At 43.8% G+C, this 25,295-nt stretch overlaps 1 protein-coding gene across 1 annotated transcript in view; it reads right to left on the bottom strand.

Annotated features, from left to right (window-relative positions):
* Positions 1–25,295, bottom strand: part of LOC139407129 (androgen-induced gene 1 protein-like) — a 62,876-nt gene that overhangs the window by 5,447 nt on the left and 32,134 nt on the right. Inside the window, exon 3 of the mRNA XM_071150557.1 lies at positions 20,462–20,563. Within this exon, the coding sequence (XP_071006658.1) occupies positions 20,462–20,563 (102 nt within the window). The remainder of the gene's footprint in view (positions 1–20,461; positions 20,564–25,295) is intronic.

Below are 25,295 nucleotides of genomic sequence, written 5' to 3'. Positions count from 1 at the left end.
GCTCTGTCAGTCTGGGACACGGAGTGCAGGGTCATAAGAGGGTAATGAAGTTTTTTTCTAGAGCCATGTGTGGGAGACATTAAACAGATGACGTGCTCTGCTCTCCAGAGTGAGTGTCTTATGATTAAAATCCCCACTGCTCCCCTCTTGTGTTCTCTCGCTGACACACCTCACTTTTGTCAAGAGTTCAGTAATCTTGCTTGCTTTGGCTCGCGATGTGGCACCTGTTTTCCAACGTGCTGAAAGGATCCAATCTTTTTTTAGAGTCTGCCTGCGTCTCCAGCGTGGCACAGATGTGTTTGCAGAGGAGTGGGGGCCCCGGGGCCTACAGCAGACAACATGAACTATTAACACCCTTTAATATTTATTGTGCGGGTCGTGCTGCTATTTCTCACCATGTTATTTCACCTAGCTGAACCAGCAGACCACTTGGGCCCGGTAGAACCCACCCTGTCCCGCCTACCACACACAGAGCAGCGGAACGCGACAGCTCCCTGGCGAACGGCTCAAATTAATCAACGTGCTCACGACTCACCTGCTGTTCTTATAGACCACCTGCGCTCTGTCAGGAATAGAACCGTTACCATACACCCCTGTGTGTGTCCGCGTCCGTGTCTAGGTGTCTGCGCACAGCTGAGTAGAAATAGGAGTGCTGGGTTTGAAAGCACATCGTAACAGGATCAGGCTCGGTAACAGGCTAATATCTACAGGGCAGTATACTAAAGTTAACCTTGTTTCTAGTCTGTTTCTGCTTCAGCCAATTATTCAATCATTGTCGTACCAAATAAGTTGGTATCAAGCAGAAACAGACTGAAAACCACACTGGCATTGACAAAGGCACAGGTTGGGTGGCCGTGAAGGAAATGTTCTATGTGACTAATTGCAAATGGCAGCTAATGACAGTCTCTCTAGAGCTGTGGTAACCATCTGGTGGAGATGTGGAGGGTCACAGTGCGGAGACCTCCCTCTTGCGCTAATTGAAATATGAATCAGCTCCCTGAACATACACTTCCACTGAGTGGGCTAGAAGTGGCCTGGGTTCATAATACAGTATTACCATGTGGTTCATCCAAAAATGAAATAGTTTTATGTTAATGTAAATGGTAATGGCTCGGCCCATATAACCATGTGGTGAGAATGTAATTCACTGTGCTTTGGTCAGCGGCATGTGGGCAGCCTTTATGCTGGGACGTTAAAACAAAGCTTACAGTGCTCCAATGGTACTTATCTCATAAAAAGATAATTGGAGGACCCTGTCTGGCCTCTCCATGTATGTATTACTTACACCCGTCACTAGATGGCAGCCTTCTTACATTCAGACCAACAGAAAAGTCTCCTCCCACACCTGTCTAGCCTCAGTTGACCCAATGTACACCACATCACATCAGTGGCTATAAATGAGCCATGTTCCAATCTAACCTGTTATTTAAATACCTGACATGTTGGCTTGACGCATCTCTGCCGAGAAACAGTGGTTTTTACCCTCAACTCCTCATTAATGTGCTAGTAAGTGTTATTCAGTGGTATTTATTACACATCTTACTGGCCTCTCACCACACTACAGCAGAACAGAACCTATTCTACCATGTCATGGTCACACAAATGAAGCTTTCTAATCACTCTATTGAATTGCACTCACGACACACACACACACACACACACACACACACACACACACACACAGTCCCAGTGAGTATCCCCATGCCATAATGGTTGTAATGCTGTAATCGTGTGTTCCTTATTACGACCTCAGTCACAATGACAAGTATTTCCTCACAGCTGGCCTCTCTCTGTCTCTGTGTCTCTCTGTGTCTCTCTCTGTCTCTGTCTGCCTCTCTCTGTCTCTTTCTGTCTCTCTCTGTCTCTATCTGCCTCTCTGCCTCTGTCTGCCTCTCTCTCCCTGTCTGCCTCTCTCTGTCTCTGTCTGCCTCTCTCAGTTTCTGTCTGCATCTCTCTGTCTCTGTCTGTCTCTCTCTGTCTGTCTCTGTCTCTCTCTGTCTGTCTCTCTGTCTCTGTCTGCCTCTCTCTGTCTCTGTCTGCCTCTGTCTGTCTGCCTCTCTCTGTCTGTCTCTCTGCCTCTCTCTGTCTGCCTCTCTCTGTCTGTCTCTCTGTCTCTGTCTGTCTGTCTCTCTGTCTCTGTCTGCCTCTCTCTGTCTCTGTCTGTCTCTCTCTATCTGCCTCTCTGCCTCTGTCTGCCTCTCTCTCCCTGTCTGCCTCTCTCTGTCTTTGTCTGCCTCTCTCTGTCTGTCTGTCTCTCTGTCTCTGTCTGTCTCTCTGTCTCTGTCTGTCTCTCTGTCTCTGTCTGTCTCTCTCTGTCTGTCTCTGTCTGCCTCTCTCTGTCTCTGCCTGCCTCTCTCTGTCTCTGTCTGCCTCTCTCTGTCTCTGTCTGCCTCTGTCTGTCTGCCTCTCTCTGTCTGTCTCTCTGCCTCCCTCTGTCTCTGTCTGCCTCTCTCTGTCTCTGTCTGCCTCTCTCTGTCTCTGTCTGCCTCTCTCTGTCTCTGTCTGCCTCTCTCTGTCTCTGTCTGCCTCTCTCTGTCTGTCTCTCTGTCTCTGTCTGTCTGTCTCTCTGTCTCAGTCTGTCTTCTCTGTCTCTGTCTGCCTCCCTCTGTCTCTGTCTGCCTCTCTCTGTCTCTGTCTGCCTCTCTCTGTCTGTCTCTCTGTCTCTGTCTGTCTTCTCTGTCTCACTCCTGTTCACTCTTTGACCATAATGACATAATCTATCTACAGTGCCTTGCGAAAGTATTCGGCCCCCTTGAACTTTGCGACCTTTTGCCACATTTCAGGCTTTAAACATAAAGATATAAAACTGTATTTTTTTGTGAAGAATCAACAACAAGTGGGACACAATCATGAAGTGGAACGACATTTATTGGATATTTCAAACTTTTTTAACAAATCAAAAACTGAAAACTTGGGCGTGCAAAATTATTCAGCCCCTTTACTTTCAGTGCAGCAAACTCTCTCCAGAAGTTCAGTGAGGATCTCTGAATGATCCAATGTTGACCTAAATGACTAATGATGATAAATACAATCCACCTGTGTGTAATCAAGTCTCCGTATAAATGCACCTGCACTGTGATAGTCTCAGAGGTCCGTCAAAAGCGCAGAGAGCATAATGAAGAACAAGGAACACACCAGGCAGGTCCGAGATACTGTTGTGAAGAAGTTTAAAGCCGGATTTGGATACAAAAAGATTTCCCAAGCTTTAAACATCCCAAGGAGCACTGTGCAAGCGATAATATTGAAATGGAAGGAGTATCAGACCACTGCAAATCTACCAAGACCTGGCCGTCCCTCTAAACTTTCAGCTCATACAAGGAGAAGACTGATCAGAGATGCAGCCAAGAGGCCCATGATCACTCTGGATGAACTGCAGAGATCTACAGCTGAGGTGGGAGACTCTGTCCATAGGACAACAATCAGTCGTATATTGCACAAATCTGGCCTTTATGGAAGAGTGGCAAGAAGAAAGCCATTTCTTAAAGATATCCATAAAAAGTGTTGTTTAAAGTTTGCCACAAGCCACCTGGGAGACACACCAAACATGTGGAAGAAGGTGCTCTGGTCAGATGAAACCAAAATTGAACTTTTTGGCAACAATGCAAGACGTTATGTTTGGCGTAAAAGCAACACAGCTCATCACCCTGAACACACCATCCCCACTGTCAAACATGGTGGTGGCAGCATCATGGTTTGGGCCTGCTTTTCTTCAGCAGGGACAGGGAAGATGGTTAAAATTGATGGGAAGATGGATGGAGCCAAATACAGGACCATTCTGGAAGAAAACCTGATGGAGTCTGCAAAAGACCTGAGACTGGGACGGAGATTTGTCTTCCAACAAGACAATGATCCAAAACATAAAGCAAAATCTACAATGGAATGGTTCAAAAATAAACATATCCAGGTGTTAGAATGGCCAAGTAAACGTCCAGACCTGAATCCAATCGAGAATCTGTGGAAAGAACTGAAAACTGCTGTTCACAAATGCTCTCCATCCAACCTCACTGAGCTCGAGCTGTTTTGCAAGGAGGAATGGGAAAAAATGTCAGTCTCTCGATGTGCAAAACTGATAAAGACATACCCCAAGTGACTTACAGCTGTAATCGCAGCAAAAGGTGGCGCTACAAAGTATTAACTTAAGGGGGCTGAATAATTTTGCACGCCCAATTTTTCAGTTTTTGATTTGTTAAAAAAGTTTGAAATATCCAATAAATGTCGTTCCACTTCATGATTGTGTCCCACTTGTTGTTGATTCTTCACAAAAAAATACAGTTTTATATCTTTATGTTTGAAGCCTGAAATGTGGCAAAAGGTCGCAAAGTTCAAGGGGGCCGAATACTTTCGCAAGGCACTGTATATATCCGTGTCAGACCATCGGACACATGCTGTATTTGTCACATTTCAAAGTTAATCTATGTTACACTTACCTTTCTAGATTACCTCCATTTTCTTAGTGAGACAACTGGGGACATCTGTATTCATTTACATAAACTACAATCTGTTTGTAATTTGTTGTTGGTACGATAACAAGATTAAGACAAACTGACTGTTGATCTTGGAGATGAACAATAGAATTTCATACGCCTTAAATCTTTCAACCAGCCACATTTCTGGGAAGAGTGTTAGGCAAGCAACGTTCCAGTGACCTAAACCGCCAACCGTTGACTGTTAGGAAGAAACTAGAGATTGAGAGTTGAAGGCACCTCGTTAGCCCACCTAAAGCTAACGTGTCGCTGTTAAAGCCTGGGAGTGAGCCATGACACTCGGCAGATCTATGCAGCTGCCTCAGGTGCAAATAATAATGGTAAGAAGTCCCTCATCTCCTCAGAGACATTACGTCCTCCCTGTCAGGAGACAGAGAAGAGCTCTTCCACTGATCTACTCTACTCTCCTGGATCTGAAAGTGCTCTTGCCTGCTGTTTTATCTATCTGTCTTTCCCTCACTTGTTTTCAATCTCTCAATCTCCTCTTTCTCTAATAGAAAAAAAACGTAGATATTGACACTCTTTTTCAGACAAAAAAAAAAGTTGAGGCAAGAATAACCTCTAGATTTACAGTATGGGTTTACTTGAGCACTAATGGCTATCACCTACGGGCCAATCAGGATTAGGTGGAGTGATCCAGGGGAAAGAGTTTGGTTAGCACTGCTGAGAAGAGTTCTCCCACAACAGACTCAGGCCAGTGAAGGAACCGGGCTTTGACACAAGATCCAAGAACAACCCTCCCTGCCAGTGCTCACACGTAATCTCCTTTGACTTGCCACATGAAAACCTTGTCCATGATGAGCTTTGCTCTCATGCTCCCTGACAATGCTTCTTCATTCATGCAATGGAGAGGTCTATGATTTCCATTGAACATGTTGCTTGGCAGATGCCCTGGTCCACAGCGAAGATACCCTGGAAGCTACTCAGGCTCTCCGTTTCCCCACAGAGCAATTAGGGTCAAATTCACAGCTGTAGCCTGGTTGGGATTTGAACCCGACACCCTGCGGTCAGGAGTGCGAGACCTCAGCTACTGGTGCTTCTATTTTCATTGTTGTCTGCTACTGCTATCCAAGTGCTGGGGGAGTATTTTGAAGACCTCTGAGTGTATGTTATGCAAAGCATCGTAATTACCATAACCACACACAATGGACAGCCAGAGAACAAATAAATAGACAATAAGAGAGAGCATTTCTAAACCCACAACGTCTCTGGCCTTTCCATTTGTGTCAGACTGATTTAGTTACATAACAGACTGTCCATGCACAAATGAACTGGTTCCAGTGGTCTTTGTGGCAATGACTGTAAGTGACAAAGGGGACATACGTAGGCGTACATACGTATGCACAAACACTGGGGATTCGGTGGCTTTTCTTAACCCCCCCCCCCCCCCCATGTTGAGTTACCCTGCAGTAGGTTACTAACACTGTGAGGTGAGAGCGACCCTCTCCTCCACCTCCTCTGTCACATATGGAGCATATGGAGCATGAATTATTGGCTGGGCTCTCAGTTCCCTTTCTAATCAGGGCCAATAAAGACGCCGGACATGCTTAAGTAATTTCTCCCTGTGCACATAGTGTCATGAGCTATCCCCCTTGTCCCCTCCCTCCCAGGCCAGGCCACATGTGTGTGTGTGCTGCCATCAGGGCATTGTGGGATTGTTTACGACAGTTATTTTGCAGTGGCAGGATGGGATGCCTGCTGGACTGGTGGAGGGCTCCCAGAGGGTATAGGGTGACAGAAAGAGTACTCCCTCACAAGGAGTCCCTCACAAGAGCTGCTCCACGCCACACTCTGAGCAGCTCCCAGTCAACAGAGGGCTCACATGTCCCCATAGCCCCTATTTCCCTGTCAGCAAGCAACCCCCCCATCATGTTTTATTTTAGACTTGTTTTTTCGCCCCCCTCCCACATTAATCTAACGTGGCAGTCTCTCTCTCTCTCTCTCTCTGACCACCAGATTGAGGAGCTCTCAGATGCTTGTGGTTAAGACTGGATGCCAGCACTGTCTGTGGAAAATCCCCTCTTACAAAACAAGCGCAATTCACTCAAGCGGTCCAGGGCTAAAACAGGATAGGCCATGTCAAAAAACAAACAAATAGAAAGAGCAGAGAGGAGCGGGTTCACGTTGCTCCGAAAATGGCAAGTAGTAGATGAGAAATTCATGTTTTAGTGAGTCTCATTATGCGTTGAGGAGCCAGTGTTCAGTATCACACCTCACCTGCTGCCACATGATCACAGATGTTTGGAAATTTACTCTGCAAAAGCAGAGACACACTCAAGGAGTTTGTAATTTGAACAAAATAACAAATTGTGTTTTTCTAACCAACTTACTCACGCAGTAAGCTTTACACCGGCTTTGGGAACAATGGGCAAAAAAAGCAAGCTGTGAAACGGCCATCGTTCACTGGGTCGAGATTAGTAAATATTTCCCAGTTGTCAAGGATGAGCTAGTGAGCCAGCTATGCACCCGTTTTAATGACAGGGTTTGGACGGGGGAACTTAACCTAGTAACTTTTCCAGGCTCAATGTGGCCGGCGACTCAATCATGATATTGTACACCCCTGCGCCTCCGACTGCCCTGAAATATTAGCGTCCAGAAAAATGGACCTGCAATTATCGATATTTTTTAAGTAATCCCCCAGCAGTCTGCAAACCAGAAGGAAATAGCAGAGCAGAGAACACTTCAAACGGGAAAGGATTGTTTTCCTGGCAGAGAATCAATACCATTGAACACTCATTTTTTTTTCTCTCTCTCACTCTTTCTTTCTGTTTTTCTCTCACTCACTCACTCACTCACTCACTCACTCACTCACTCACTCACTCACTCACTCACTCACTCACTCACTCACTCACTCCCTCCCCCTCTGGCTTGTTGGAGAAGCTGGGTTTGTTCTCTCCGGCTAACGGAATCTGTCTCTCTCAGACACCGTGCACATCTGTTCTCCCACTTCACACACAACTGGCCCAGGCAGCAAGGTAGAATCAGATTCTTTTCAGCTAAATCTCCCGTCAAAATGTTCCCCCACGGTAAGCATCTGCACGGCAGGGAGGGCTCTGAGAGCACTACATTAAAATGTTTAACAATGAGTTGCCTCTCTGTTTTCACTTAAATAAGGTCAGTCAGGAGCGAGTCAGAGCTGCGGCTTTAAGAAAGGCCTTCATTTCTGCTGAGTCTGCAGATGTCCATAGCCCTCATCATCTTGTTAGAAAGTAAAAAAAACAAACATCAAACGCAGACTCAAATATCAATGATCTTTTCTGCAGTGCTGTTCTTTAACCCTCCGACACTGGAAGAGGTGTCTCTGATGACGGGGAGCAGCTTCGTGCCCCTACAGGCCCCTTCAGCTCACCACCACTGTGTGTATGTGTCTGTGGCTCCAGAGGCAGTAGCCAGGCCAGCGGGTGATGAGAGCTGGGTTAGAGCGGGCCCACGGCCCTCCCGGAGAGGAGCTGTCAGCTGGACACCTGTCGACCATGGATACCTGCCACCTCCCTGCCTCAGCACTCTAACATGCAGCCTGGGATAGTGCTGGCATTCACAGGGCCTCTTCCAAAAATACCCAGCACGGCTAAACACAAACCCCAATGTTATCTTATCTTGTGTATGAGAATGCTAAGAGTGGACCTCGTTCATTATAATGGCCCCTCTGTGATATCAAATGTTATGTCACATGCGCAGAATACAACTGGTGTGAAATAAATGCAACTTTACCGTGAAATGCTTGGTTACGAGCCCTTCCCAACAATGCAGAAGATAAAGATACAAATATAATAGTAACACAAGAGCAATTACAGTGCCTTGCGAAAGTATTCGGCCCCCTTGAACTTTGCAACCGTTTTCCATATTTCAGGCTTCAAACATAAAGATATAAAACTGTATTTTTTTTGTGAAGAATCAACAACAAGTGGGACACAATCATGAAGTGGAACGACATTTATTGGATATTTCAAACTTTTTTAACAAATCAAAACCTGAAAAATTGGGCGTGCTAAATTATTCAGCCCCCTTAAGTTAATACTTTGTAGCGCCACCTTTTGCTGCGATTACAGCTGTAAGTCGCTTGGGGTATGTCTCTATCAGTTTTGCACATCGAGAGACTGACATTTTTTCCCATTCCTCCTTGCAAAACAGCTCGAGCTCAGTGAGGTTGGATGGAGAGCATTTGTGAACAGCAGTTTTCAGTTCTTTCCACAGATTTTCGATTGGATTCAGGTCTGGACTTTGACTTGGCCATTCTAACACCTGGATATGTTTATTTTTGAACCATTCCATTGTAGATTTTGCTTTATGTTTTGGATCATTGTCTTGTTGGAAGACAAATCTCCGTCCCAGTCTCAGGTCTTTTGCAGACTCCATCAGGTTTTCTTCCAGAATGGTCCTGTATTTGGCTCCATCCATCTTCCCATCAATTTCAACCATCTTCCCTGTCCCTGCTGAAGAAAAGCAGGCCCAAACCATGATGCTGCCACCACCATGTTTGACAGTGGGGATGGTGTGTTCAGTGTGATGAGCTGTGTTGCTTTTACGCCAAACATAACGTTTTGCATTGTTGACAAAAAGTTCAATTTTGGTTTCATCTGACCAGAGCACCTTCTTCCACATGTTTGGTGTGTCTCCTAGGTGGCTTGTGGCAAACTTTAAACAACACTTTTTATGGATATCTTTAAGAAATGGCTTTCTTCTTGCCACTCTTCCATAAAGGCCAGATTTGTGCAATATACGACTGATTGTTGTCCTATGGACAGAGTCTCCCACCTCAGCTGTACATCTCTGCAGTTCATCCAGAGTGATCATGGGCCTCTTGGCTGCATCTCTGATCAGTCATCTCCTTGTATGAGCTGAAAGTTTAGAGGGACGGCCAGGTCTTGGTAGATTTGCAGTGGTCTGATACTCCTTCCATTTCAATATTATCGCTTGCACAGTGCTCCTTGGGATGTTTAAAGCTTGAGAAATATTTTTGTATCCAAATCCGGCTTTAAACTTCTTCACAACAGTATCTCGGACCTGCCTGGTGTGTTCCTTGTTCTTCATGATGCTCTCTGCGCTTTTAACGGACCTCTGAGACTATCACAGTGCAGGTGCATTTATACGGAGACTTGATTACACACAGGTGGATTGTATTTATCATCATTAGTAATTTAGGTCAACATTGGATCATTCAGAGATCCTCACTGAACTTCTGGAGAGAGTTTGCTGCACTGAAAGTAAAAGGGCTGAATAATTTTGCACGGCCAATTTTTCAGTTTTTGATTTGTTAAAAAAGTTTGAAATATCCAATAAATGTCGTTCCACTTCATGATTGTGTCCCACTTGTTGTTGATTCTTCACAAAAAAATACAGTTTTATATCTTTATGTTTGAAGCCTGAAATGTGGCAAAAGGTCGCAAAGTTCAAGGGGGCCGAATACTTTCGCAAGGCACTGTATATACACAAGAATGGAGCTATATTCAGGGAGTACTATTACCAGATAAATGTGCAGGGGTACGAGGTATTTGAGGTAGATATGTACATGCAGGCAAGGCAAATTGACTAAATAATAAGAGTAAAATAAAGAACAGGGTAGCAGCAGCATATGATGAGTGTAAAAGTGTGTGAGTGTGCATGTGTGTATGTGTGTTTCTGTTGTGTAGGTCTGTGTGTGTGTGTGTGTGCATACAGTTGAAGCCGGAAGCCGTCTTGTTAACAAACTATAGTTTTGGCAAGTCAGTTAGGACATCTACTTTGTGCGTGACACAAGTAATTTTTTCCAACAATTGTTTACAGATCAATTATTTAACTTAATAATTCACTGTATCACAATTCCAGTGGGTCAGAAGTTGACATACACTAAGTTGACTGTGCCATTAAACAGCTTGAAAAATTCCAGAAAATTATGGTTTAGAAGCATCTGATAGACTAATTGACATCATTTGAGTCAATTGGAGGTGTACCTGTGGATGTATTTGAAGGCCTACCTTCAATCTCAGTGCCTCTTTACTTGACATCATTGGAAAATCAAAAGAAATCAGCCAAGACCTCAGAAAAAAAATTGTAGACTTCCACATGCCTGGTTCATCCTTGGGAGCAATTTCCAAACGCCTGAAGGTACCATGTTCATCTGTACAAACAATAGTATGCAAGTATAAACACTATGGGACCACGCAGCCGTTATACCGCTCAGGAAGGAGACGCGTTCTGTCTCCTAGAGATGAACGTAATTTGGTGCGAAAAGTGCAAATCAATCCCAGAACAGCAGCAAAGGACCTTGTGAAGATGCTGGAGGAAACAGGTACAACAGTATCTATATCCACAGTAAAACGAGTCCTATATCGACACAACCTGAAAGGCCGATCATCAAGGAAGAGGCCACTGCTCCAAAACCGCCATAAAAAAAAACAGACTATGGATTGCAACTGCTCATGGGGACAAAGATCGTACTTTTTGGAGGAATGTCCTCTGGTCTGATGAAACAAAAATAGAACTGTTTGGCCATAATGACCATCGTTATGTTTGGAGGAAAAAGGGGGATGCTTGCAAGCCGAAGAACACCATCCCAACCTTGAAGCACGGAGGTGGCAACATCATGTTGTGGGGGTGCTTTGCTGCAGGAGGGACTGGTGCACTTCACAAAATAGATGGTACCATGAGGAAGGAAAATTATGTGGATATATTGAAGCAACATCTCAAGACATCAGTCAGGAAGTTAAAGCTTGGTCACAAATGGGTCTTCCAAATGGACAATGACCCCAAGCATACTTCCAAAGTTGTGGCAAAATAGCTTAAGGACAACAAAGTCAAGGTATTGGAGTGGCCATCACAAAGCCCTGACCTCAACCCTATAGAACATTTGTCGGAAGAACTGAAAAAGTATGTGCGAGCAAGGAGGCCTACAAACCTGACTCAGTTACACCAGCTCTGTCAGGAGAAATGGGCCAAAATTCACCCAACTTATTGTGGGAAGCTTGTGGAAGGCTACCTGAAATGTTTGACCCAAGTTAAACAATTTAAAGGCAATGCTACCAAATACTAATTGAGTGTATGTAAACTTCTGACCCACTGGGAATGTGATGAAAGAAATAAAAGCTGAAATAAATAATTCTCTCTACTATTATTCTGACATTTCACATTCTTAAAATAAAGTGGTGATCCTAACTGACCTAAGACAGGGAATTTTTTACTAGGAATAAATGTCAGGAATTGTGAAAAACTGAGTTTAAATGTATTTGGCTAAGGTGTATGTAAACTTCTGACTTCAACTGTATGTAGTGAATGTGTGTGGGTTTTGTGTGGGAGTGTCAATGTAGTGTGTGTGAGTGAGTGTGTGTGTATATGGTTTGTATATATATCCTAGGGAAATGTCAGTGCAGGTAGTTCGGGTAACATTATTTGACTTTTTAGCAGTCTTAGAGGGGTAGAAGCTGTCTCTGAGCCTCTTGGTCCGAAAGCCCCATGCTCTGGTACCATTTGCCGGATGATAGCAGAGTGAACAGTCTATGGCTTGGGTAGCTGGAGTCTTTGGCAATTTTTCGGGACATCTTCTGACATCGCCTGATATAGAGGTCCTGGAGGGCAGGGAGTCGGCCCCAGTGATGTACTGGGATGTCTGCACCACCCCCTGTAGCGCTTTGCGGTCAAGGGTGGTACATTTGCCATACCAAGCAGTGACGCAGCCAGTCAAGATGCTCTCGATGGTGCAGCTGTAGAACTTTCTGAGGATCCGAGGGCCCATGCAATACAAATATTCCGCCTCCTGAAGGGGAAGAGGCACTGCTGTGCCCTCTTCACGACTGTGCGGGTGTGTGTGGATCTTGTAATTTCCTTGATGTGGACGCCAAGGAATTAGAAGCTCTCGACCCACTCCACAGCAGCCCCGTCAATGTGGATGGGGGGGGGGGGGGGGGGGGGGGGGCGTGCTCTCCCCTCTTTCTCCTGAAGTCCACGATCAGCTCATTTGTCTTACTGACGATGAGGGAGAGGTTGTTGTCCTATCACATTACATATGGAATGACTGTCATACTTTCAAATCAGCTTATTAGCTACATTTGAATGATTGTAGTATCAGATGGACCTCTAATTGTGACATCACACTGTTGTCTGATGGGCTATATTAAAAATCTGCTCCATGCATCGAACAACAACACATGCTCGTCTGTGTGACTGACTACTATCCTGACACGTGCTGTGCGGATTTGCGGTTCACCTGCTATTTTTACAAGTCTGTTGTGATGCGCAACTCTTTTAGCGTAACGTAACTATAGCAGACAGAGAACGCTCTCAAAACCGCCTGACGCCCGGTGAATTTGGCCGCTCCCTGGTTCGCTCATCTGCGCTCAGAAACCCGTTTCTGGAATCCTGAACCGAACAAATTTCAGCAGATGTGAAAACCTTTGAGCGACGGCCAACATCTCCTAAACCAAATAAGCAAGTCTAAGTTGACGGGGAGAGGCTCACTGCTGAGTAGCTAATGATGCCAGGTTATTTTGTTCTTCTGCACTCCTCCACAACACTCCCACCATCCCCTCCCTCTGTTTTCCCTCCAACGTCTGTGTGTGATATAAAGAACAGTTCATGGCAGGCCCACAAGGTTTCCGTGAAAAATGTTACACCGTGTTTTAATACGCTCCTCTTGGTTTTACGGGTCTTCCCAGGACGAAGCTCTAAACAGGAAGATTTTCTCGAGAGGCATTGTTTTCCTCCAGCTTGAGAAGTCGGGCTTAACCTAATGTACATTTCAGGCGGGGTGTGTGTCTGTGTGAAGGGGTGGGAGTTTAGGGGTGGAGGGAGGAGATAGGCAGGAAGCATTAGCTGGCGTTTTTATGACACAGAGGTACAAAAATGCACCTCTTGGGAGAATCTTGACAGATATTGTCAGAGGCATGAGAAACAGTACGCAGAGACTTTTGATATGATGACTACAGAGCAGAGGTTAAAGATGTCCTGTGTCATACAAATTAAACAAGCAACAATATCTCCTTCCTTATCCACTGAAAATGATGGCATTTGACTTCCCCTCAACATCTAATTACATTGAAGCATAATCAGTGTGGAGAAATGAAAGCTAGGGCCGTTTGGTTATCCCACTGGGGATTGGATTGCTGTGTAATGTCTCCCATTAGGAAGGAGAGAAGAGGATGATTGCATTGTACGACAGATAGGAGCCAGATGTCTCACAGGATGTATAAATCTGAAGCATCCGTTTAGAACATCTTCTCACCACCAAATATGGTGATGAGAGGAAGTCCAGTGGCGGGAAGTGGGAGGAGATGGAGCTAGATGAAACTTGGCTGACTCTCTGCTTATTCTCTCATCAATTAAATATTAAATCTCAATGCAGTTTTCTGTTCCCAAAACCTAAAATATGTTACGAACAGAGCTCCGTTTTTTAGACTTCACTTGACCCTTTGTACAAGTTTTAAAAATTGTATTGTTTAGGAGTGCAAGGGCGTTTTGAGTTATTGCACACGTGGCATTTAGAGTAGGCATTCCCTAACGGAAATATGCAAATACATGTTAGAATGCCCCAATGGAATCTCGCTAGCTGGTGCTTGGCTCTGCCCACCTGCTTGCTTGTCATGCCCAGTATGCTTCATTTGTTCCCATTGGAAACAATGCAATGATATATCTTGAGTTAGTTACCAGTATCTTTGATTGTACTATTTATGGGAGCAGAACACTGGGCTCTGCTGGCAGTCTTGATGTGATTATCTCATGTTATGACAGGTTGTCCTGGATGAAAATGCCTGGCACCAGTGTTAGGGCTTCCCTGGGCTAGAGTGGGCACGCTGTGTAGTGATGATGTGCCTAACTCTTGATGCCAGCTGAGGCCATGAACTTTGACCTAACCCTGAGGACAGGACAGGCCAGTTGGGAGAGGCCTGTACTGGGATGGAGGGATTAAATAGGAAGGGAAAAGGGGTGAAGGAAGGCCACCCTCTAGAATAGTAGAGTTATCGATCACAGGCTAGATAGCACCTCTGGCCTTGTGTTGTCAACGATGCCTCTTACCATTCTCAATGATTTGTTGTGACCTGACTGTCTTTACTGGGCGTTAATCACAATGAAACTGGCCCATTCTGCTCTCTGGAAGAACCTGGGGGAGCTGATTCCTAAAATAACGTATGCCTGCCTTTCTCTTATTCTTCACTCGTCTTCTCCTCCCTCTGCCATCCCAGCCCCGACTGAGCATGTCTTACGTAAGACTGGGTTACACTATGTCCTTCGTGAGATACTGAACACCTGCCAGTAATAACATACAGATCCCATCTGTCACTTTCCAGATTTTCTAAAAGGCTGCAGGTAGTAAGCGTGTAAAAGTGAACACTTACATGACTGTATAATGGCAGACAGAGAAATCATGAACAAGCAGTGGAAAATGAAGCAAGGTACAGCGAGTGTGGTTTTGGGTTTGGTTGTTACATACATGCTCAGTCAGGTTATGGGACAGTGTTATGCACTCTCAAGTACCCTGGTATGTCTAATGAAGCGCAATGATTATACCCAGCTACCTTTAATACCTCTACGGTTCCTACTACTAGACTGCAATCCAGAGACATACACCGCTGTGCTGCTATCTCGTCACACCTAACATCTTATATTACAACGCCCCACAAAATAGTTATCTACATTATGACACTACATGGAGAATTCTGTGGGACTGCCCTGAGTGATGGGCCTAGTCATCAGATAACGCAAGGAACACTAGGCCCTATAACAAGTCGAAATGATATATGTCAAGGTACAAATGTCGGAGGACCCACAATTGCCTTTATACCTGCAATAAAAAAATGTGTCATATCAGCTAATAAACTTTGATTCATGTGCCAGGCAGCTATGGACAATGCCCACCAGAGGGCAATCTTATTTCAGCTGCCTCTGTCTTACCTGGACTGTAACAGTGAGGTGTTTTATCAGTCCAAGACAGAGGAAGCACCACAGAGTTCCGAACATGACTGAATGATTTAGGTGGGAGGTGCAGTACTGTAACAATGGGGGAAGTCTGGTTAACAGTGGGCTACGCCTAGCTACGTCTTTCTCATTATGAATGGGGTGTTCGCCTCATCTGTGTTTGCGTTCTTGAGGTTGCACCTAAAACAGCTTGGGATCCAAGTGTGCATACGGTACGTAATGTGAAGTCTACAAGAGTTCTGAAAAACAGTCGACTTAACACAAACACTTCTGTTTCTCGTAGTAAAAGTGTCTTCTCTTTGGTCTGGGTAATAGCATTGGTTGAAGTTACACTACATAAACTACTGCAGTTTAAAGATCATTCATAGGACTTCCTACACTCCTGCCCAAATCCATGTAACGCACCCAGAAAGGTCACATCTCTGTTAGAGATGCAAAAAGCACAAAGGATGTTGTGGTCCTGTGATAAACTGACACCGTTCTGGGATTATGTGCTGTATGTGCTGTCATTTCATTGTGTCTAGGAATTTATATCCATCCATCTCCACAATTATGTCTGTTGGGAAATGTAAATATTGGTGAACAATATCAGAGTAAGTTTTGTGATCTAAGTCTAATTGCTGCAAAAATAACAAAGTGGAGGACTGAACTATCTAGTGATGCCGCTGGGTTTTGTCAGTTATGAAGTTAAACAAAAACCAGAGGTATTTGACAAAATGTGGAAACCGTATGTTGATCACCTTGGGGAATGTGTTGTATAGTGGCCATTTTGTTTGTGTGTTGTGTTGTTTGTGGGGCGCCGTGGAAAAACAATAAAAAACACATTGTCAAAAAAATGTAAATAAAACTAAAAAGAAAAGAACTTGAAAGCTGTCTGGGACTGTATGTAGCTCCTTAGGTGTTGGTAAACCAAACATGTCATTATCAACAATGTGGACACCATTAGAGTGCATTGGAAGCCTGAATCATCCTAGCACTATATTGGAAGGGATGTTGATCGGTCGTAGCCCTACTAAGAGAGACCTCTACTTTCACAAGAGTTACAGTAGGGACTGTTAAGTCTTACTTTAAATGGATATCTCCTCTGTCCCAGTCTTAAATTCCAAAGTCACAGCAGGGGCTTACAGTTAGAGACAATCTTCTCCTCTGCGAAAGGCCTATTCCACATTTGTCTGTGGGCACTGCTATTTTCCACTCTTAACGACTGCCTGCAAATCCAGCACAAGGAATTGGACTGAAACGCCGCAAATAGTTCAGAGACAGTTTAAGAGGCAGTCTACAGAGTTTACAGCCTCTTCAGTCCAATCACTGTACTAACTTCGAAACTAATGAGAGACAGTCAGGGAGAAAAATCGCATTAGATAGATAAACAGACGGGAATGAGGAGGGGATATTGAAAATGCACGTATAACTACATTGTTGGTACAACCATGTGTGACAAACTCTTTCAAATAATCCAAATGCATTTCCACTGGCACATGACAAAGGAACATAGAGAGGGAACACACGCAGAGTTAAAGAGGAGGGACATGAATAGTTGATGTTGGGCGAATCAGAGAGCTGCTCTTATGAAAAGGGTGCTGTGGTGTATCACATTGTCTCTCCGGCTTTACACTTGGCAGCGCAACTAAAGGCCTGGCCAACATAGGGGGTGTTTACCAGGGATAATCATTCATAAAGGCCCCAGTGCACAATGAGGTCCATCTCAAGGCACAGTGTCATTTAAATGTCCCCTGAAGCGACCTGCTGAATTAAATATAAGGTGGCCCAGACAGAGCGAGAGATGGATAAAGGCTTCCTTCTAATTCCACAGGGGCCGAACAAGAATACCTTCAAACTTGCAACTTGTCGGTTTCTCTCTCAATCTTATCTATTGTTTAGTCAGTTTCTGTCTCTCTCATTGTTGTTTTTGAGAACCGGGACATTGGTATCGAGTTCCATCCCTACACGTATCCCTCTGGGGAAATGTGAGATGTTTACTTCCGTGTTGACGCGCGTTGAGCTGCTTTGAACCTGGGCTGTGGGAGATGGCTGGCATTAACATTACAGTAGAGACAGAGAGGCCCTCTGTGACAGCCCTCTTTCGGCAGCCCACTAATTACATAGTGGAGATGTGGATTATTGTCAAAGTGAGTTTGACGCAGGTAAACTGCCTCCTGATGGTTCGGTGGAACTCTCGCAGTGAACGCGCGACACCGAACTCTTCAAGTGGCGATGAAATGACTCTGCCCTAATTGTCACAGCCACATTAAGGGAGTCCTGTTAAGCTTGTCAAACATGCAGCACCGGGTTTGACAACATCAAAACGTGTGCTGAGGAAAACTGTCCCATCTATTCCCACTTTGGTTGCAAATGCTCCGGAATTCACACTGGTTTATTTTCTCTGCCTTTGTGTAAATTCTTGAAGGCAAATCTCTTGACGGCAGATCTGCACTTTCCATGGCACACTTTTCAAGTCACGTCTCGCTTTACTTTGTGAACTTGAAATGAATATTCAGGGAGGGATATTCTGCATAAATGAACAGAACGTTACTAGGTTATTCAGTGGGATATCATTTTGACAGTACTACACGCTGTACCAACAGCATCGTAATCAGACCACTCCTTACAGAGTCTATAAAACATTTCTGTCTTCTCTTTGTGCATTCCCTGAATAAACGTTATCTCTACGGCTGTGTGCAGCAGTGCACTGTGTCAGGGACTGTGTCCGGATGGTCTGTCGTATCTCCCACCCAGAGAGAAAGGTGAGACCGGGTTTCTATCAACACCTCGCTCCCTGTGTGCACCAAGGCTTCATTGTGTGGTAGACAGGGTGCAAAATACCTCCCGACCGCCTTCCTTTGCTATGTTAGATCCCACCGCCTGCCGGTGTATTTGAATCTTCAAAACAGCCGCCACGTGATAAGCAGTGTGAGGAGGAGATATATATATACATATACCGTTCAAAAGTTTGGGGTCACTTAGAAATGTCCTTGTTTTTGAAAGAAAAGCAAAAAAAATTGTCCATTTAAAATAACATCAAATTCATCAGAAATACAGTGTAGACATTGTTAATGTTGTAAACGACTATGTTCCGACTATGTCCCTCAACGTCAACAGTGAAGAGGTGACTCCGGGATGCTGGCCTTCTAGGCAGAGTTGCAAGGAAAAAGCCATATCTCAGACTGGCCAATAAAAATAAAAGATTAAGATGGGCAAAAGAACACAGACACTGGACAGAGGAACTCTGCCTAGAAGGCCAGCATCCCGGAGTCGCCTCTTCACTGTTGACGTTGAGACTGGTGTGAAGATGGTGTGGTGTGAAGAGATATATATATATATATATATATATATATATATATATATATATATATACACACACACACAGTGTATATACAGGGCTGAACCAGGCCACACTCTCTTGCTCTGTAGTGAACTGTAATAGCACTCACAGGCCAGGCTGCCAAACAGTAACAGGGTTCGGTCACTCTCTCCTCATACCGAGGGGAGCTGGAGACAGTTGCCGTGGCAGCGGGGGTAAACAAACAAATGCGGTACCATGAAATGCAGGAAAATAGTTACTGTGGAGTAATAACTCTGCTGCTGCAGTCGTCACCCGTCCGGTGCTCAGCACTCACATACTGTATCTGGAGGCTTTGCATATCATTAATTGTTTTCAGCTGTTGGACCCGTTGTGGGTTTTCCCTGGGGTCAGCCTTTAGTAAAATAGTTAGCAGGACTGGAGGCCAGATCACCTTCTGTGAGTGTCTGTTCTGGGTTAAACTCATGTTGGTCCACATGATTGTTGAGGCGCGGGGTAACATCTCGTCCTGACTTAAAGAGTCTGTATTTAATCGGAGCATTTGGGACTTGAATTGACCGTAGCAACACAGACTCCAACACACACAACAAACAACACTCCCGGCACGCGCTGAAGTGGATATGGGTCGGGGTAATACGCTTGAGGAAATTAGACCGGCATTTTTGCATAGCGCCGCTGGAAAATGATCGGATTTATCTCTCACGTGAATGGAAAGATCGCATATCCATAGTTACAATCAAAACAAGGCTTTATTCCACGGTTTGACTGCCAAATCTATGCTGATATTCTGTAGTATGGCCCATTAAACACCAATTAATATCATCATACATAATGCCTTGGACATTTACATACACCCAAATTGCTTACACATAATTTCCCACAGTCTTTGTGAACAGTTATTGTTATGTAGCAACCAGTCTGTGTACTATTATTGGTTGCTAGCAGTGACAGACTACTACAGTATGTCACATCCGTCAAGATATCCATTGAGGCTTCTTTATACACTGTCTATGGACACAGCTGGAGCTCGACTCTTGATGCAGGATTGGGATGTGATTGTGGAGCCAAAAGACATGCAGCACGGGCGCAGGGACGCACGAATGCACACACACACACACACACACACACACACACACACACACACACACACACACACACACACACACACACACCGAACGAACACATCCATCAATCACCAGTGTAACCAGCTAGAATAACAAGCCTTTCATCTAATTGTGGCAGCCGGAGGGCTTCGGTTCCACCTGATAGATATCACTAGTTACACAACCTCTTCCCATTGTTTTGACTGCTGACGTCAACATGACCATAGAGAAGATTATTGGGGGGAACAAGATGTGCCTCACTACTGTGTCTGCTATTATGGGAAGCGTTTAGGCACCATTAGCTGCCCATTGTCCACTGTGACTGATGTGTTTGGGGCTCCAGATATGCTTTCAAATGTCTATTTATTTACTGAGTGGGCTCTTAAATAGAGTGGGGAAAATGGAAAAAAGCTCTATGGTCTATAATACATACCTCTACTTGATAACATGTTTGTAAATTATAATGATAAATAACAAATATTACCACAGAGAAGTGTGATGGGTGAAATAACATTTATCTTTGGGACTAAATAACATTTGTCTTTTGGACCCAAATGTTGAGCAAAAATGAAGGATTTTTAAAAATCGTATTCTAGCTACCTAAACACCCTGTACTAACCACGCTAAATAATCAACAGTGTAACGCTATGACAGGTCTCGGAACAGTATAGTAAACAGACAGTACTCACCATGCCATGGTTGAGCCACTGGGGTATGAAGTTGTCCAGAAGTCTGGGGTACACCAGGTCTCTGTCATACAAGTATAGGGCCCAGAACATGGTCACCACAAACTGCAGAGAGACAAGGACACAGAGACATAGTGAGGACATAGTGAGGACATAGGAGACATAGCGAGGACATAGGAGACATAGTGAGGACATGGGAGACCTAGTGAGGACATAGGAAACATAGCGAAGACATAGGAGACATAGCGAGGACATAGTGAGTATATAGGATTCATAGTGAGGATATAGGATTCAAGGTGAGGATATAAGAGACTGTGAGGATATAGGCTATATAGTGAGGACATTGGAGACATAGTGAGGACATAGAGACAGTGAGGACATAGAGAGACATAGTAAGGACATAGAGAGACATAGTAAGGACATAGAGAGACGTAGTAAGGACATAGAGTGACATAGTGAGGACAAAGAGAGTAGAGACAGTGATGACATCAGTTACATGAAAAGAAGATTAACTATCAAACAATCATGAATCACAAAGATAAACAATCAAACAGATAATCCACATAGAGAAGATAAAATGTTTATGTAAGACAGCAATAGAGCTTACATTTCTCAGAAAACCCATTCATCAAAAAGTCATGTTTAGGATTAATTCAAAGTTAGATTTCACTGCACTTCACATAAGCATATTGGTTGACGTGGAAATACTATGATTGAATATTGAAACAATGCGTGGCGAGTCTATAAATATGTGACACACATACCATTACACACCTAAATGTACAGCACCCTGAGCCATGTCATGGCTCACACCATCCAGCTAGGCACTGTCATACAGTATATCACCCTATATCCCAGTGGGCAAAACCTGGTTGAAAAGATGTCAAAATTATTATATTTTAAGAAATCTTATTTTGGTCGCAAACTGGTTGAAAAAAAAAACTGTAATTTTTACTGACCACCATATGACAAGTGGATCATAATTGTGACCACTATATGATGGGCTATATTACAGTGCCTTCAGGAAGTATTCACACTCCTTGACTTTTTTTGTTGTGTTACAGCCTGAATTTTTATGTTGTGTCAATGACTTACACACAATACCCCATAATGTCAAAGTGGAATTATGGTAAATACAAATTTTAAAAAGGAAAGCTGAAATGTATTGAGTCAATAATTATTCAACCCCTTTGTTATGGCAAGCCTAAATAAGTTCAGGAGTACACAGCTTCTTAACAAGTCACATAATACCTCATCTCTGTAGCCCACACATACAATTATCTATAAATTCAGCCGAGCAGTGAATTTCAAACACAGATTCTACCACAAAGACCAGGGAGGTTTTCCAATGCTTCGCAAAGAAGGGCACCGGTTGGTAGATGGATAAAAAAAGCATGGTGGTTATTAATTACACTTTGGATGGTGTATCAATACACCCAGTAACTACAAAGATATGGCGTCCTTCCTAACTCAGAGGAAGGAGAGGAAGGAAACTGCTCAGGGATTTCACCATGAGGCCAATGGTGACATTAAAACAGTCAGTTTTATACTATCACAGCCATTCAACTCTGAGTATGAATCAACAACATTGTAAGTTACTCCACAATACTAACCTAAATGACAGAGTGAACAGAAGGAAGCCTGTACAGAATGAACATATTCATTATGTTTGTAATATTCAATGTTTGTAATAAGGCACTGAAGTAAAGCTGCAAAGAATGTGGCAAAGAAATACATTTTATGTCCTGAATACAAAGCGTTACGTTTGTGGAAAATCACATCACTGAGTACCACTCTTCATATTTTCAAGCCTGGTGGTGACTGCATCATGTTATGAGTATACTTGTCATCGGCAAAGACGAGACGGAATAGTACAGGCAAAATCCTAGAGGAAAACCTGGTTCAGTCTGCTTTCCAACAGACACGGAGAGACAAATTCACCTTTCAGCAGGACAATAACCTAAAACACGAAGCCAAATATACACTGGAGTTGCTTACCAAGATGACATTGAGTGTTCCTGAGTGGCCTAGTAGCAGTTTTGACATAAATTGTTTTGAAAATCTATGGCAACTTGACAGAGCTTGAAGAAAATAATGTGCAAACATTGTACAATCCAGATGTGCAAAGCTCTTAGCCTTACCCAGGGGTGTGAATACTTATGTAAATGAGGTATTTTTGTATTTAATTTTCAATCAATTTGCGAACATTTCTATCAACATGTTTTCACTTTGTCATTAACAGGGTATTGTGCGTAGATATGTGAGGATTTGAACAAAAATGTGGAAAAGTCAAGAGGTATGAATACTTTCTGAAGGCACTGTATATACTGGTCATAGTTAAGACATCATAACCTGAATGACCACCTGATTACCTACTGTAACACGTATTGCAGAGGATGAAGTTTGATATTGAATACATGGTTCATTACATTTCTATTTGTTTCTATAGGCACCAATTAATGTTTCAATATGCAACATATTCTTACATTTAAAATATATCAAGCAATGGCAAAAACGAATATACATCAAAACATTTTGCACATCTTAGTTTAGTTTAGTTTATTTTTTATTTTTACAGGGACAGTGCACATTAATCAACGTTTCAGTAAAAGTGCCGGTTTTAGCCAGCCGGCTAATTTTCAACCGCAGTCCCTGGGCAGGTTATTAAAAACAATTACAATATGGACAATAGCAGCATAGAACAAGCAAGACATAGCAACATAGGACAAGCAAGACATAGCATACAGACAGAGCAACATAGGACAAGCAAGACGTAGCATACAGACAGAGCAACATAAAACAAAAAGCAGCAAGACAAAATTCATAAAAGCAACAAAGCTTACTGCTTATCTGCATACAATAATTGTTTCATAATTCACCCACAGACATTACATGCATAGAAAGACTGGGACACAGTGTATAAAGGCTCATTGTTTTTATTTTATTCATGATTAATAAGAGTGGTGTGATGGGGTAGATCCTCATGAAGGACCTCTGAGCACAGAAGACGATCTGGAGCGTAGTGGCCGCCTTGAAGAGTCGTGTGATGTGTCAGATCTGCAATGAACAGAATCAGTGCTATCAGAAAACTAGAAAATAACATTCCTGAAGAAACTTTGTACTCAGCTGACTAAATGTATTTCCATGGTACGAGTTAAAGACATTTGTGGCAGTTATAGATTAGAGGTGTCTTCAAAAAAGAGCAACTTGTACAAAACATTAGGAACATCTGCTCTTTCCATGACATAGCCTAACCAGATGAATCCATCTGAAAGCAATGATCCCTTATTGATAACACCTGTTAAATCCACTTCAATCAGTGTAGATGAAGGGGAGGAGAAAGATTAAAGGAGGATGTTTAAGCCTTAAGACAATTGAGAAATGGATTGTGCATGTGTGCTATTCCGAGGGTGAATGGGCAAGACAAAAGATTGAAGTGCCTCTGAATGTGATGTAAAGTTGTGATGCTCTGACTAAAGGGAAGCACAGCCGAGAGCTGCCCAGTGACACAAGCCTACCAGACGGGCTAAACTACTTCTATGCTCGCTTCGAGGCAAATAACACTAAAACATGCATGATAGCACCAGCTGTTCCAGAAGACTGTGTGATCACACTCTCCACAGCCGATGTGAGTAATACCTTTAAACAGGTCAACATTCACAAGGCCGCAGGGCCAGACGGATTACCAGGACGTGTACTCCGAGCATGCGCTGACCAACTGGCAAGTGTCTTCACTGACATTTTCAACCTCTCCCTGTCCGAGTCTGTAATACCAACATGTTTTAAGCAGACCACAATAGTGCCTGTGCCCAAGAACACTAAGGTAACCTGCCTAAATGACTACCGACCCATAGCTCTTACGTCTGTAGCCATGAAGTGCTTTGAAAGGCTGGTCATGGCTCACATCAACACCATTATACCAGAAACCCTAGACCCACTCCAATTTGCATACCGCGCCAACAGATCCACAGATGATGCAATCTCTATTGCACTCCACAGTGCCCTTTCCCACCTGGACAAAAGGAACACCTATGTGAGAATGCTATTCATTCACTACAGCTCAGCATTCAATACCATAGTTCCCTCAAAGCTCATCAATAAACTAAGGACCCTGGGACTAAACACCTCCCTCTGCAACTAGATCCTGGACTTCCTGATGATTTGGCATGGGTCCTCAAATCCTCAAAAGGTTCTACAGCTGCACCATCGAGAGCATCCTGACTAGTTGCATCACTGCCTGGTATGGAAACTGCTTGGCCTCTGACCGCAAGGCACTACAGAGGGTAGTGCGAACGGCCCAGTACATCACTGGGGCCAAGCTTCCTGCCATCCAGGACCTCTATATCAGGCAGTATCAGAGGAAGGCCCTAAAAATGGTCAAAGACTCCAGCCACCCTAGTCATAGACTGTTCTCTCTTCTACCGCACGGCAAGCGGTACCGGAGCGCCAAGTCTAGGTTCCAAGAGGCTTCTAAACAGCTTCTACTCCCAAGCCATAAGACTCCTGAACACCTAATCAAATGGCTACCCATACTATTTGCATTGCTGCTACTCTCTGTTGTTATCATCTATGCATAGTCACTTTAATAACTCTACCTACATGTACATATTACCTCAACTAACCGGGGCCCCACAGGGGTTGCAACTCAATATATTAGAAGGTGTTCCTAATATTTTGTATACTCATGGTACATACTTTGTGTCCTCCTCCACCACGACAGTCAGGGGCACATTTTAGGACTTTCCAGAGGGCCCGTAACACAACCTCCTGAGTGTTCTGACTTTTCATGACACTTACTGTAAGCATAAAAAGATAAGAAAATAAATGAACGATTTGG

This window comes from Oncorhynchus clarkii, chromosome 4, assembly GCF_045791955.1.
Source record: "Oncorhynchus clarkii lewisi isolate Uvic-CL-2024 chromosome 4, UVic_Ocla_1.0, whole genome shotgun sequence".
NCBI lineage: Eukaryota > Metazoa > Chordata > Actinopteri > Salmoniformes > Salmonidae > Oncorhynchus > Oncorhynchus clarkii.
The sequence above is the reverse complement of the archived record's forward strand: the minus strand, read 5'-3'. Positions and strand labels throughout refer to the sequence as shown.